The sequence below is a fragment of the Phyllostomus hastatus genome, unplaced genomic scaffold, assembly GCF_019186645.2.
Source record: "Phyllostomus hastatus isolate PE091 unplaced genomic scaffold, TTU_PhHast_1.1 phas_contig_58, whole genome shotgun sequence".
Lineage (NCBI taxonomy): Eukaryota > Metazoa > Chordata > Mammalia > Chiroptera > Phyllostomidae > Phyllostomus > Phyllostomus hastatus.
The window spans coordinates 20,021,101-20,036,217 of NW_025333916.1; the positions used below are offsets into that span (position 1 = coordinate 20,021,101).

The following is a 15,117-nucleotide window of genomic DNA, read 5'->3' on the forward strand; positions in this document are numbered from 1 at the left end:
ATCTGGGAGTTTAGAAGCCATTTTTGCTTCCTGGGTTTTATTCAGCCACATTTGCAGATTCTGCTGGAGACAACACCTTGTCATTGAAAATAGTGCAACCAACAAAACCTAATGTTGTATAAGTATGCATTCAAGAACTCAAATTGGTAGGAAAGTCCAAATCTCTTCAGAAATTAAAAATTACATATTTAAAAAAATAATTAGTATAAAAATTCAGAAGCATAACCAGATACAAGCAAGGCGAGCTGGGTCAGCAGCAGGAGGCGGCGAGGGCTTACATTGCTTTGCTCTGTCCCGGTCCGTGTTGGCTTGGCAGACTGCGTCCTGTATCTCGTCCAGCCAAAGATTTTTAGAAGCACTCTCAGGGTCCTGGGAAGATGGTCAGAGAATGAAAAAAGAACAGTACAGGAGGATGAAACAGAATTAGTACTCCTTTTTAAGGAGCCATTTTATGGTAATTTCCACAAGCTCTTATTTAGCAAACATCAAAGCCCACTATACACTGTATATGCTATTAAAGAAATAGACCCCAATCCAACCACTTCTCCCTTCTCCCCAGCCACTCCTCAGCCCAGCCCCCCAGCACCACTCCCCTGAACAGCCTCACTGGTCTCCTATTTGCCTTCTCTGCTTTCAGGTTTGCCCTCTACCATAGTCATCTACAGAGAACCAGGTGACTGCTTCTAATGGACATCTCACTACAGCACTCCTTGGCTTAAACTCCTCCAAAGACTTTTCCTGAAGGTTGGGAGCCAACAAAACTCCCTTGCCATGGACTGTGGGGATCTAATGATCTGGCTTCACCTCACACTCCTCTGCTCCCTGTTCCAGACCTTTACCCCAGCCTCCGTCACATCACAACATTCGACCCAGTTATTTGGCTGTGGGTCTTCCTTATCACTTTGGGCCTTAATTCAACTGCCACCTCCTCCAAAAATGACTTCTCTGGTTACCTTCACCAGATACTGGCTTCCCCTGCCCCTCTGTCACTGTGGTTCCCAGGGCGGCCCAGAGTGCCAGGGGGTACTCTAAGCTTGAGGGCAACACAATGACACTAACATTTATCAGACACAAAAATGAAAATAAAAACAAACAGAAATCAAACAAAAACATAGTAACTGTCCTCAAGGAGCTAACAATTTAGCAGAAGACACAGATATATAAAAAAAATAATTATAATACAATGTGATTAGGGCACTAGCTGTAGATATACAACATAGAAATAGCCAAGATGGGACCAACTTATGGTAAGTAGGGGTACTGAGTTACAAAGGGGGAGAAAAGGCTAGTTTCAGAAAGGAAGTGATAACACCAATAAAAAGGTATTGAATTGTCTTTCCTTTCTTTAAATTTAATTCAATTTTTTTTTACCTTTGGGTTGATTCTGATGACCTTGCTACAGGTGCAGTGCTGGAAGATAATTAACTGGGATTTCCAGACAGCAACTGGATTTTATGTAAACTTGTCCTAGATTGTGAGTAAATTATTTTATCAGTAGGGATCAAATATTCTGGGGGAGGACGAGACATTCCGTTTTTAAAAATGGGAACTTTGCCTGTGTGTAGAAATAAGTATCACACACTAAAGCCTAAAGCAAGACTGTGGTGAAGAAAAGGTAGGTCATCGGAGTCATGGAGAACCACCTTTGTCATCTCGGACTCAGGAAGGACGGGAAGCTGATAGGAGAAGTAGCATTCCCCAGCTTTCCTGAAGGCTTCAACCCGGCTTCCCTCAGACACTAACATGAGATAATGTATGTGGAAGGGGTTCTGAGAGTGAGACAAAAATGTTTTATTTCAATCCTGCAACCTCGGGGCTAATGAAGACCCCTGCGGAAAGCTGGGCACCTGCTTCCCCAATCATCTCTAGCTAGATCTGCCATAAGGGAACCTTCAGCACTTACTAAGATGTTCATTTCTGGGCAGGATGAAAGGGGAAGATTAAAATGGGAAGTTGAAGATTAGAGGAGGAAGGAAGAGACAGGGAGCAGTAACTATTTTTTCTGTTTCCCGGACCGAAGAAAGCCCGCACTCACAAGGTACAGCCTAATACCTAAGCTGTATACACGGTCATTGATATATGTCTCAGGTTTTTTGAAGGGCATTGGCCAAATTCCTTCATACCTTATCACTGTAACAGATGTGCCATACAAACTTATACCCAGATGAAAAGGAAGCTACAATCCTACTTCAAAGCTGATGGGATTAGTTTTAAAAGCTAAATGAAAGAGAGACTTTGCAAATCAAGTGAATTCAAGTCAACGGTTGCTAAACATAAAAAAGGAAAAATCAAGAGTAAAAACCAAATCCAAGCAATGTAATGTCCCCTCTTCAATTGCTCTCTAGAAGACTGGAAATATATTTACAGGATGGCCACAGCTCTACCTCCAGCTACACAGCCAGCTTCAACATACGAGTTACAAATGGATTAAGTGACCAGAAACTAGGCCATCTACAAATCAAGTAATAAACTCCTAGAAAATTTTATATACAAAAGTACCCTCTGTTCAATATTTTGTATTTTGGTTATTACTTCTATAATAAAATAGCATTTTATCTCAGTGTGTGTTACCATATGCTACAGAGTTGAAGTATTAAAGACTGACTTTTTGCTTGTAAACTTGGTGTGGTGCAATTTAATCAGATGTGAAAAATTTGCACAGATTAATTCATTCCTAGCTTATTTGTCAAGTCTTTGAGTCCCATGTGAAATGAGTATTTTTTTATTCTTGCTGCATTTTATGGGTAACAGGCCCATAAGATGGATTGTCTGGCTTAGCATTTCACCTTAAGTTTTTTTAATTACAGGAAAATCTGTTATCATGTAGTATTTTTTTCTACAAATTAAATCATACCCTCCATAATATTACTCAGTAAAGCGTGTATGTTACACAACATGAATGCACTTAACACTACTGAGTTGTGATAATAATGTGTTAACACTTCATAATGGTTAAGATGGTAAATTTTATGTTATGTATATTTTACCACAATTAAAAAACAACTGTGACTTGCTCACCAACACCCATGGAGTAAAGGGTGTCCTCTGCATTTCAGTGTTGTGTTATGTTTTAGTTTAATCAAATACTGTTGTATGACCTCCCCCTCCCCCCTCTTCATATCTGACCCTATGGAATGGCTCAGAATATGATGGGCAAAAGTTCTGGCTAAGCACTGATGACAAATTCAGGTCAATGTGACCTGGATGGAAAATTTTCAGAGTGATCAAGCAATTAATTTTAACTTCATAAAAATGTTTGCTTTCCCAGCATGGAACTTCCTCAGAAAACTAAAAATGGATCTGCCTTTTGACCCAGCAATTCCACTGCTGGGATTATTTACATCCTAAGGATCCTGAAACACCAATCCAAAAGAACCTATGCACCCCCATGTTCATAGCAGCACAATTTACAATAGCTAAGTGCTGGAAGCAACCTAGGTGCCCATCAGTAAATGAATGGATCAAAAAACTATAGTACATTTACACAATGGAATTCTATGCAGCAGAAAGAAAGAAGGAACTCCTACCCTTTGCAACAGCTTGGATGGAACTGGAGAGCATTATGCTAAGCGAAATAAGCCAGGCCGTGAAAGACAAATACCATATGATCTCACCTTTAACAGGAACCTAATCAACAAAACAAAGAAACAAGCAAAATATAGCCCAAGACACTGAAATAGAGGACAGGCTGACAGTGACCATAGGGGAGAGGGGAGGGAATTTCAGGGGAGAATGGGAAGGGTTTACGGGAACAAATTTAAAGGACACATGGACAAAAACTAGGGGGAGGGTGGTAATGGGAGGGAAGTGGGGAGGGTTGGGTAGGTGGGCTGGAATGGGAGTAAAAGGGAAAAAACTGTACTTGAACAATGATTAAAATAAAAAATTTTTAAAAAGTTTGCTTTCCATGATTTATTTAATTTATAATCATGTAACAAGTTTAAGAATTCAGATTTGAAATAGGTGGGAGAATAAAGAAAAGGATAATTTCTGATAGTTAATTGTTAAGTAGAAGCTAATTGTTAAGTAGAACCCCATATTTAAATGTATAAAATGAGATGTGAGACAGAGTGAAAACTAACTGCTGGTCAGCATTTATTTTCAGCTTGCTTCTGCGAAGGACTGTATGCTATCTGCATTTTTTCAATGCACAGAAGTATGTGGGAGGCATTTACAGCATCTATTCAGAAGGGACTATTCAGGGTGAGTAAGAGTTAAATGACTCTCTCCAGGGATCATGCCATGTGTACAGAGGCTCAATCTGAGCCACGCACACCAACACACGAGTGCCATCACACCCCTTCCAGGAAGACGGCCTGAGCAAGTTCTCTGCCTGCAGAGCACAGAAGCACAGTTCTACAGAGAGCACTAGGTTTCCGTCTGTTGTTAACACATGGAGTGGAAGTGAAACCGTGCTCCCTAACCTTGCACATTTGATAACATTTCGGAAGCAGTACTCAGGTCATTGGAATGAAGGCCCTCATCTTTGCAGCGGCTGGAGTCCTGCTTCTGTCACCCACTTTTTGTCAGAGTGGTAAGTGCTTTCTTTTCTTACATGATAGGAAGGAGGTGCTGGTTTGTGTCACTGAATCTAATTTGCTTTGCATTTCACACAAATTGCAACCTAAAAGGAAGAGTTTGATCTTAGATATTAAAAGGTGGCACTATGGGTGTAAATAGTTATAGTTTATTCACTATTTAAACCTTGGTCAAGACTAAGTGTTCTCGATACAGTGTCAAAAAAAAAGCCCAAAAAAGACTAAGTGTTCTCTACTTATATTTAAAATTTTGTGGCACAGTCAAGATTTTAGACCTCTCCAATTAATTTGAGTCAATTTTCTTTGTGAGAGGCTTTTGATTTTCTAAGCATTTCCTCTGATTCAGCAAACATAGAACTTTTAAAAAGAGATTTTAAAAATCCTATGTTTATACCTTCTGGTGATGCCAGAGGGGGAAAACAAGAGCATTGTCAGAGAGATCAAGTAAGTGGTCTGCTTTCAATAATCAATAATGCTACTTAATTAGTGCTTCTTAATGGAATGCCTTTTTGACTTTCAGTGGTACCAGGGATTTAGTTCTCCCTACCCTCATATATGATTTTTAAATTTTAGAAATGAAATCTCCCAAATACTATCATTCAATTTGTAATGTGTTTCCCATTTTCCTCAACACAATGTTAGCCTGGAACTTTCTGCTTGCTCCACAATTAACCAGTTTGGGCTAGATCTGCATCTCCAGCTCTTACAGTTAGGTCACACTTCAGTCAACATTGTTGGGATCCAGGAGAGTGAGGCAGAGGAACAACGAGGAGGGGAAAAAACAAAATAAAAAACACCACCCAAACCTCTGTAAAGGAGTGTCGCTAAAACTGACAGCTGGAATCACTGAAAAGATTGCTCAGAGAACCCGTGGACAGCAGCACGTGTGGGACTTAGGAATGGGATAGAGTGAATACTGTTTCTGGAGTGGACGAGCCCATGCAGCAGAACAGCAAAAGAAACAAGGCTTGTGGATGGAGGTGGTTCCTTCAAGACATGGGTGGGATCTCGAGGCGGTGACTTTGCTTTCTTTGGGAGGGTGGGGGGAGAAGTGGGAAGTGGCTGAAGTCCACTTCCTTTGGACCTGAGCCTCTTTAAGGCCTTTTCCTGGGTTGGAAAACATTTTAGAATTGTTATGCTAAATGGAAACTTGTATAAAGAATTCAATAGATTTTAAAAAACATTAACAGTAAGTGCTATTCTTAAGGAAAGCCAGACTGTGGAGAATAGAAGACTTGCCCATGCTGAATCAATCGGCTGGGATTCTCACGATGAATGGATTTAAGACTTTTTCAGAGTCGGTATTTAGCATTAGCACGATTTGGGCATGATGTCTTGCTCAATCACAGGAATTTTCTGAAAACTGACAAACACTTGGTTTCAATGGATCTCTCCTCAGATCCTGAAGGGAAACAACTCATGAGCAGGGTCTTCAGCCCCCATCTTCCAGCTTTGTGCCGACCTTGGAAGGCACGTCTATTTGGGGGATGTCAGGTACAAGAATTTTCCAAAACTCGAAAGTGAGCAAAAGGGTTTGTGTGGCTGAACTTGAATGTTACACAACATGTCTCCACATGCCTCACAGTTCACATCCAAACACAGGCACAAACCACCACCACCTCCCAGATTTTTCTGCCCTTTTCTTTAATCTATCTCCCCTTAAATAACACCTGAGCACCTCCCTGCCCCTCCCTCTTTGTTACACACTTAATTCAGTTTGTGCACTCTCAGGGTTATGAAGGAGGCTTCAATTTCACCTGGGGTCAACTGGTAGAGATGAAATCAGGAAGAGAAACTGGCTTTGAAAGAGAACCACATTACTGAACACTAACCTCAAGTATTCAGCATGTAGAAATTCAAAGGTCACATGAAAAGGAACTGGCAGAGAAATGGCATTTTAAATCGATAAGTATGAAGTTTAAATTCAGCATAAAAGTTCATCTTAACAGAAATTTGAGGGAATCTACTTTCTACTCATGTCAAAGATTAACTTACAGAAAAATTATATAATCATAAACAGGCCTAAGTATAGATGTTTGTCTTGTTTTTGAAATTGCTCTTTCAAGAATTAGTATTATTAATATCAACATGCCATGTGATGCCAAATAATTATAGTATTTATTGATTTCATCCTCTGATTTTTCTTCCTTTGTCTCCCCTCCCCTTAAAAATCTGGTATTTCCCCTAACATCTGCCTTTGGATGTTTTTCCCCCTCACATCTCTCCCTAGGCTGTTCAATCACTCCTATTAAATTAAACTACAGACTCTATGCAGACTAAGAAATCCATACCTCTCATTTCAGCTCCTGAAAGTTTGGACTCTACACCTAAGTCTTCTAACCCGCCCTGGGACATTCTACACTCTAATACCCCACCAGCAACTCAAAAGCAGGAGTACTCAAAACTGAGATCTTAGCTTCTCTCTGTTGCCGTCCCTTGGACCACCCTCATCTTCCAAGTCATCTACAGTAGAAACATCCAAGTCTGCTTTGCCTCCGGCCAGTCCCACTCCACCTCCATAACCAGTCAGATACCAGGTCCCTTTGACCATCCATCCCAGTCGCATGTGTCCACCTTCACCTTTGCACCGCCTTTGCTCTCGGTCCATAACTCACCATCGTGAGTTAAAGTGATAACAACTGACTCCAAATGAGGCCCCTTTGCCTTCAGTTGAGCATCTTTCCAGTCTGTTTTCTACACCATCACCAAAGTCATCTTAAACAGAAGTCAAATAAATCATTGTTATATTGGTTTCCTACTGCTGCTACAACAAACCACCATAAATTAGTGGTTTGAATAATTTATTAATATCTTATATTTCTGGAGGTTACAAGTCCTAAAATCAAGGTGATGGTAGGGCTGTGCTCATTTTGGAGGCTCTAGAGGAGAATCTGTTTTCTTGCCTTTTTCTCCAAGCAGCTTGCATTCCTCGGTCATGGCTTCTTCCATCTTCAAAGCCAGCAGCATAACATCTTCAGGTCTCTCTCTCTCTCTCTCTCTCTCTCTCTCTCTCTCTCTCTCTCCTCTCTCCCTCCCTCCCTCCCTCTCTCTCTCTCTCTCTCTCTCTCTCTGATTTTGACCTTCTTGCCTTCCTATTATAAGGACTCTTATGGTTATATTGGGCCACCTGAACAATCCAGGATACTCTCCACATCTCCAGATCTTTACTCACATCTGCAAAGTCCCTTTTGCCAGGTAAGGTAACACATTCGCAGGCTCCAGGCGTTAGCAGAGAAAAACTTGGGAGCATCATTATGCTGTCCACCACAATGGCCATCTGCCTGCTCATAATTTTTTTGTGTACAACTCCAGCATCTATCAATGGGCACATGATTTCTTAGGTTAAGGGCCTTTCAGAGATTTTGCCGTAACCTAATCTTTCAACTTTATCTCTCAGATGAACTTTATTAGCATAAGACAATGCATTTTTGTATAACTTTTCCACTTGTCTGAGAGTTGAAGACAAAGACAGCTTATTTAAAAACTATATGCAATAAAATAAGCAATAAGCACTTGTTGAATTAACTTATCTGACACTCCTACATCCCATAACAGCCCACACTACACCTCTGCCCATTCATCATCTATCAGAGCCTTGTTCCTCTATTAAATTCCATCTCTTTATGAACCTCACTCATCTTTGCTACATTCATCTTTTCCTTGACATTTTGCTCAAAAACCTAAATCTGTTAACTATTGTCTGAGTGACTATACAGTGTATAGTTAATGTGACATTGGCCTATAATGGGCTGGTGTGCTATTTTGTTTCGCTCCAACAATATTATAAATCCCTTACACGACAGGAGTTGTCATCTATTTAATGCTCCTGCATTGGCCAGCATGGTTCTGGGGCATATGATATGCCTTTGACTGCCTGATCTATAATGATTTTTTAAAAATAAAAATGACCCTACATTTTACAACTACAGAAATTGTGTAGTGTACTACATTTAGTTTTACTGACTTCCAAACAATAGATATGGCTCACCAAAATATCACATGTTAATACTTCTTTTTAATGACAGGTATGGGAAATGATACACGCAACTTGGGAGACCCGACATTACTTAGTAAGACCTTCCATGGAGCTCCCCTGATTTCTTTTGAAGAGACCTCCTTTTCCACCATAGAAGACTGGGCAGAAACCACAAATGTAAAAATTAAGTGCCCTGAAGAAAGTGTTTCAAATCTCCACGTGAATAATGCTACCATGGAGTATCTGAGCAGCTCCTTAAGTACCAAACTGATACCCGCCGTCTACATCCTGGTGTTTGCAGTAGGTGTGCCAGCCAATGCAGCGACCTTGTGGATGCTCTTCTTCAGGACCAGATCCATCTGCACAACCATCTTCTATATCAACCTGGCCATTGCAGACTTTCTTTTTTGTGCCACACTGCCCTTTAAAATCGCTTACCACCTCAATGGGCACAACTGGGTATTTGGAGAAGTCTTGTGCCGGGCCACCACAGTCATCTTTTACGGCAACATGTACTGCTCCATTCTGATCCTTGCCAGCATCAGCGTCAGCCGCTACATAGCCATTGTCCATCCTTTTACTTACCGGGGGCTGCCCAAGCGTACCTATGCCTTGATAACGTGTGGGTTGGTGTGGGCAACAGTTTTCTTATACATGCTGCCATTTTTCATCCTGAAGCAGGAGTATTATCTTGTTCACAGGGACATCACCACCTGCCACGACGTCCACAACATATGCACGCCTTCATCTCTCTTCCAACTCTACTACTTCATCTCCTTGGCATTTTTTGGATTCTTAATTCCATTTGTGGTCATTATCTACTGCTACACAACCATCATTTGGATGCTTAATGCTTACGACAAGAGGTGGTTGTGGTATGTTAAGGCGAGTGTCCTCATTCTTGTGATTTTTACCATTTGCTTTGCTCCAAGCAACATCATACTTATTATTCACCATGCCAGCAACTACTATGACACCGATGGTTTATACTTTATCTATCGTATAGCTTTGTGCCTGGGTAGTCTGAATAGTTGCTTAGATCCATTCCTTTATTTTCTCATGTCAAAAGTCCCAGATCACTCCACTGCTTACCTTGCAATAGTGAAATCACCTTAGAGAACAAGGAACGCTATTTGTGAAAACATATATTCTTGGGATAACATGAGCATAAGTGCAAAGAGCTCTATCCTCTAGCTCCACTTTTGATTTTCTAAGACATAGTGTTTCAAAATAAAATATTACAAAAGCACTAGCTTTAAAAACACACTACCAGCCCTGGCTGGCATAGCTCAGTGGATTGAGCGTGGGCTGTGAACCAAAGTGTCGCAGGTTTGATTCCCAGTCAGGGTATATGCCTGGGTTGCAGGCCATGACCCCCAGCAACCGCACATTGATGTTTCTCTCTCTCTCTCTCTCCCTCTCTCTCTCTCTCTCCCTCCCTTCCCTCTCTAAAAAGAAATAAATAAAATCTTTAAAAAAAAAACACACTACCAGTATTTTAGGAAGATCAGTACAGGAGAAAAGATATTACCACTCTCTTGATGGCAACTGACACATTTGCCTGACTGGAACTTCAAACTCTTTATATCTCCATTTTCTCTACTTCTATGAGTTTTCTACTGCAGATGGAGAATGGGAAAAGGGACAATGACACACAGCATGGGGAGAAGGTAAGATCTCAGTTTTATGTACCTGGCATCATTTTTGATTCTTCTGCCTTCTTCAACTTCCATGCCAGTGGCTGCCTCATCAGCTGATTTGATCTTTGAAATCTCTCTCACTAGGACTCATCGTCTTAGTCCCACCTTTGCCTCCCAACCATTCTCGTCACCTCTACTTCATGGGGGCCACAGCCATACTTTTCTTCCTCAACTATCAGTTTGAATATCTCATTCAACACCCCCCACCCAGCTCATTGCAGCACTATTTACAACAGCCAAGCTATGAAAACAACCTAAATGCCCCTCAAGAGATGAGTGGATAAAAAAAGCTGTGGCACATATGCCCTGGCTGGTGTGGATTGAGTGTCAGCCTGGAAAGGGTCACATGTTTGATTCCCAGTCAGGGCACATGACTGGGTTGTGGGCCAGGTTCCCAGTAGCAGGCATGTGAGAGGCAACCACACATGGATGTTTCTCTTCCTGACTCTCTCCTTTCTCCTCTCTCTAAAAATAAAGAAATAAAACCTTTATTAAAAAGCTGTGGAATACTATGGAATACAACTTGTTCACCAAAAAGAAGGAAATCTTACTGTTTGCAACAGCATGGACCTAGAGGCTATTGTGCTCAGTGAAATAAATCAGAGAAAGATAAATACCATATAATTTCACCTATAAGTGGAAGCTAAAGAACAAAATAAATGAACCAACAAAATGGAAACAGACTCAAAGATACAGAGAGAGGACTGGTAGTTGCCAGAGGTGAGGGGGGCCGGTGCGGTTGGGGCACTGGGTAAAAGAGGTGAAGGGACTAAAAACCACAAGTTGGTAGCTATAGAATAGTCATGGGGATGTGAAGACAGCATAGGGATATAGCCAATAACATTGTGATAACTGTGTCCAGTGCCAGTTGGTGTACTGAACAATATCGAGGGGAACGCTATGTAAAGTATATTATTATCTAGTCACTAAGCTGTATACCTGAAACAATACAAAAGATAAAATAAAAACCAACATAAAAAACCTCCATGGACTCGCCTCAGCTTTGGGATAAATAATAAATACTTAGTCTGGCATTCAGGGCTAACCTTCTAATTTTCCTTTCCAATAAGCCTTGCCTATGATGTAAACACAGCCAAACTTCTGGCTTTGCTGTGTTGTGACTTCTCCTCTTCTTGCCCTGCCTCCAGCTGGAAAGCTATTTTAAACATGTTTGCCTTAATTCTTTCTGTCTCTTGAAGTCCTCAAAGGGCCACTCTTTACTGATTCTCAGGTTAGAAGTTCATTTTTCTAATCTGAACTTTCAAAGCATTTCACTGTATTTTTATTTTTAATTTTCATCCTCACCTGAGGACACTTTTCCACTGCTTTTAGAAAGAGAGGAGGTGGTGAGGGGGCAGAGAAACACTGATTAGCTGCCTCTTGTAGGCTCCCAACCAGAGACCGAACCCATGACCTAGGTATGTGCCTTGACCAGGAATGGGACACACAACATTTCGGTGCATGGGACAACACTCCAACCAACTGAGCCACACTGGTCAGGGCTGTATTTTTATTACAGTACTTATATACAGTTCATTTATATACAAATATTGATTCTGTAAACACTTAAGTACCATATACAGTAGAAAAGGGGTTCCTTCCCTCCCTTCCTTATGCTTTCTGTGGCAACCCCAGCCAGGCCCAAGTTTTTCAGGGTCTGTGGGGCCCAGCTTCAGGCTTCACATAAGATGTGGCCAAGTGAGTGAAAGGGTAAAACCCCAAAGCCTCTCAACGGCATGCAGGCCCATTCAATTCATACAGAGAAAGCAAGGTCCTGTGTATGACACCGACAGCATCATTTTTGGTTGGACATGAAAAAAAGTAAGGAAGCTAAGCTATGAATATACTCAAAGCCATTTAGAAGTTTAAAGTGCATCCATTATTTTTGTTCCTTAAATATAGTTTTTATTGGAAAAATGATATTTTGTTATGAATACCCAGTATCTTCCTGTAGGTAAATGACTATCTTTCCCTTAGTTTAGGGATTAGACAGGAGGTGAAGTAGTTAAGGACATCAAAGATCGCTGACATGAATTTTCAGGTCTGTAAAAAATGTTCACTGACCATTATACTCTGTAGTGACCATCAAAACAATAAAAAAAATTTTAAGTGCCATATTTTTTAAAGTGCAGAGCTTCCTACTTCATGGACTCAGGTTAAAAAACAAGAACAACATGCCCACAAAGACCCTTTACAGCATGCACGTTGTCATGTGAAGAATCAAAATCAGGTAAACACTAAAGGAAGCAAGAAAAACAAATCTAAAATAAATTTCAAGATAACATAAACTTCAATGGAAAGAACTGGTTTCTGCAAATAACCAACTGTATTATAGTTAACTATAGAAAATATGCAACAATATTCTCTTGTTAAAAGCACACTTCATTTTTATGTAGCCCATTACCTGTAGCAAAATAGAACTTTTGACGGGGGGTATAATCCATATGTTCTCAAGGAAAGCCTTCAATTTAAAAATAGCTAAAGAGGGAGGCAGAGGTAGACATGCTTCCCCTCATTGTGCAATCATAAGAAGGAACACAACTAACTTAAAAACATAAAACAGCCAGAACTGCTAGAAAAATCACCTAGAAAAACACCCAGAACTGTACAGAAGTCTGACAACCAAGGATTTAAAGAAGCTATATTCATCCAGGTGGGTAGGAGGGGTGGGGAAGGGGAATCTGGGTGGAGAGGATGTGGTGTGGCAGTGGCGGCTGGCGGAACAAGGGTCCCACATTCGTGTGTGGTGGATAATAAGCAGGGGGATACCTTATGAGCAAGTGATGCCAGACCGAGCAGCCCAGGGTCTCATTGCTAGAAAAAGAAAACCTCATAAAATGAGCTGTAAACCCAGTGGGGGTTGGGGTGGTGGAAGAAACTCCCAGTTTCTTAGGAGAGCCTGGAACATACGCAAACCCACCCATTCTGGGAACCACAACCAGGACAGCAGCTGGAGGGGTGCCAGTCGCATACAGGAAGTGGGCAAAGTGACTAGAAAAGGGGCAAGAGCCAGGCAAACCCCCAGAAGTTAGCCAGCAGCATCACTGTCCCCTCTGTGATCCCTCCCCCCCACAAAGATCCACAAAATGTTGAAGCATGTTACCCCATCCTGGTGAATACCCAAGGCTCTGCTCCATACAATTTAACAGGTGTGCTAAGACAGGAAATCAAAGTGGTTCTACCTAGTACACAGATACAGGGAGAATGCCAAAATGAGGAGACAGAGAAATATGGCCCAAATGAAGGAACAGAACAGAAAAACTAAGTGATGTGGAGATAGCCAACCTATTAGATGCAGAGTTCAAAACACTGGTGGTAAGAATGTTCAAAGATCTCATCGAACAGGGCAAAAGCATAAGGGAAGAAATGAAGGCTATACTAAGGGAAATAAAGAAAAATATACAGGAAACCAACAGTGAAGGGAAGGAAACCAGGATTCAAATCAACAATTTGGAACATAAGGAAGAAATAAACATTCAATTAGAACAGAATGAAGAAATACACATTCAAAAAAATGAGGAGAGTTTAAGACAACTCTGGGACATCTTTAAAAGGGCTAAGATCCACATCATAAGGATGGCAGAAGGAGAAGAGGAAGAGAAAGAAATTGCAAACTTATATGAAAAAATAATGAAAGAGGACTTCCCTAATTTGGCAAAGGAAATAGATACAAGTCCAGGAAGCACAGAGTGTCCCAAACAAGTTGGACCCAAAGAGGACCCCACCAAGACACATCATAATTAAAATGCCAAAGGTTAAAGAAAGAGAGAATCTTAAAAGCAGCAAGAGAAAAGCAGAAACTTAACTACAAAGAAGTTTCCATAAGACTCTCAGCTGATTTCCCAAAAGAAACTTTGTAGGCAAGAAAGGACTGGCAAGAGATATTCAAAGTGATGAAAAGCAAGGACCTACAACCAAGATTACTCTATCCAGCAAAGCTATAATTTAGAATTGAAAGGCAGATAAAGTGCTTCACAGACAAGGTAAAGCTAAAGGAGTTCATCATCACCCAGCCCTTATATGAAATGTTAGAGGGACTTATTAAGAGAAAGCAGATCAAAACTATGAACAGTAAAATCACAACAAACTCACAACTATCAACAACTGAATCTAAAACATAAAAACAAATTTAAGCAAACAACTAGAACAGGAATAGAACCGTAGATATGGAGATCACATGGAGGGTTACCAGCTGGGAGGGGGAAGTGGGAGATTGGGGGAAAAGGCACAGGGATTTAGAAGCATCACTGGGTAGGTATAAAATAAAACGGAGGATGTTAAGAACAGTATAGGCAATGGGGAAGCCATATAAGTTATATGCATGACCCATGGACATGAACTAAGGCTGGGGGGGGATCACTGGAGCAAAGAGGGGGTACCAGGCAGAGGGGCAGCGAAATTGGGAAAACTGTAATAGCATAATCAATAAAATATACTTAAAGAATTAAAATAGCTCAAAATTCACTGCCTTCAGTGAGCAGACAAGGTGTGTTCTCTGCTAAGTGTACTACAACACGCCCATTACCCAGACTTTTTCCAGGAGACAAAAGAAATTTGGTGCCTACACAAAGATTATACTTGAAATACTATTAACAAGGACTAAGAGTCCTCACCAACTTACATTACTGTCCTCAATCTTTGATAAAACTCAGCATCCATTCTTTGAAGATGATATATAATTGAGACCTTTAACACCTTATAGTTTGCTACAAGCTTTATTTTATACTGACAACACCCATAATATCATTTTCTTCTATTATTTTCCACAGCTGGACCTTGGGAAGGCAAGGCACAGAAATACTACCACAAACACAAGTGGAACTTCTGGTCATCAGAACAGCAGAGGTTAGAAAGGAAACACAGAGATGTCACCAAGTAAACAACCAGATGCCACCTCACACCC

The 15,117-nt window shown here is 40.8% G+C and overlaps 2 protein-coding genes across 2 annotated transcripts in view; one reads left to right on the top strand and one right to left on the bottom strand.

Moving 5' to 3' along the window:
- Nucleotides 1–15,117, bottom strand: part of IQGAP2 (IQ motif containing GTPase activating protein 2) — a 266,925-nt gene that overhangs the window by 62,322 nt on the left and 189,486 nt on the right. The window contains exon 14 of the mRNA XM_045847877.1: nt 279–369. Within this exon, the coding sequence (XP_045703833.1) occupies nt 279–369 (91 nt within the window). The remainder of the gene's footprint in view (nt 1–278; nt 370–15,117) is intronic.
- On the top strand, nt 4,405–9,701 carry F2RL2 (coagulation factor II thrombin receptor like 2). Its single transcript, XM_045847878.1, has 2 exons — nt 4,405–4,534; nt 8,564–9,701. The coding sequence occupies exons 1-2, from the start codon at nt 4,471–4,473 to the stop codon at nt 9,628–9,630; spliced, it is 1,131 nt and encodes a 376-aa protein (XP_045703834.1). The 5' UTR covers nt 4,405–4,470; the 3' UTR covers nt 9,631–9,701.

Coding starts and splice junctions, on each gene's coding strand:
- F2RL2 (XM_045847878.1), top strand. CDS start 4,471: ATGAAGGCCCTCATCTTTGCAGCGGCTGGAGTCCTGCTTCTGTCACCC. Junction 4,535..8,563: donor ACCCACTTTTTGTCAGAGTG/GTAAGTGCTTTC, acceptor TTTTAATGACAG/GTATGGGAAATGATACACGC.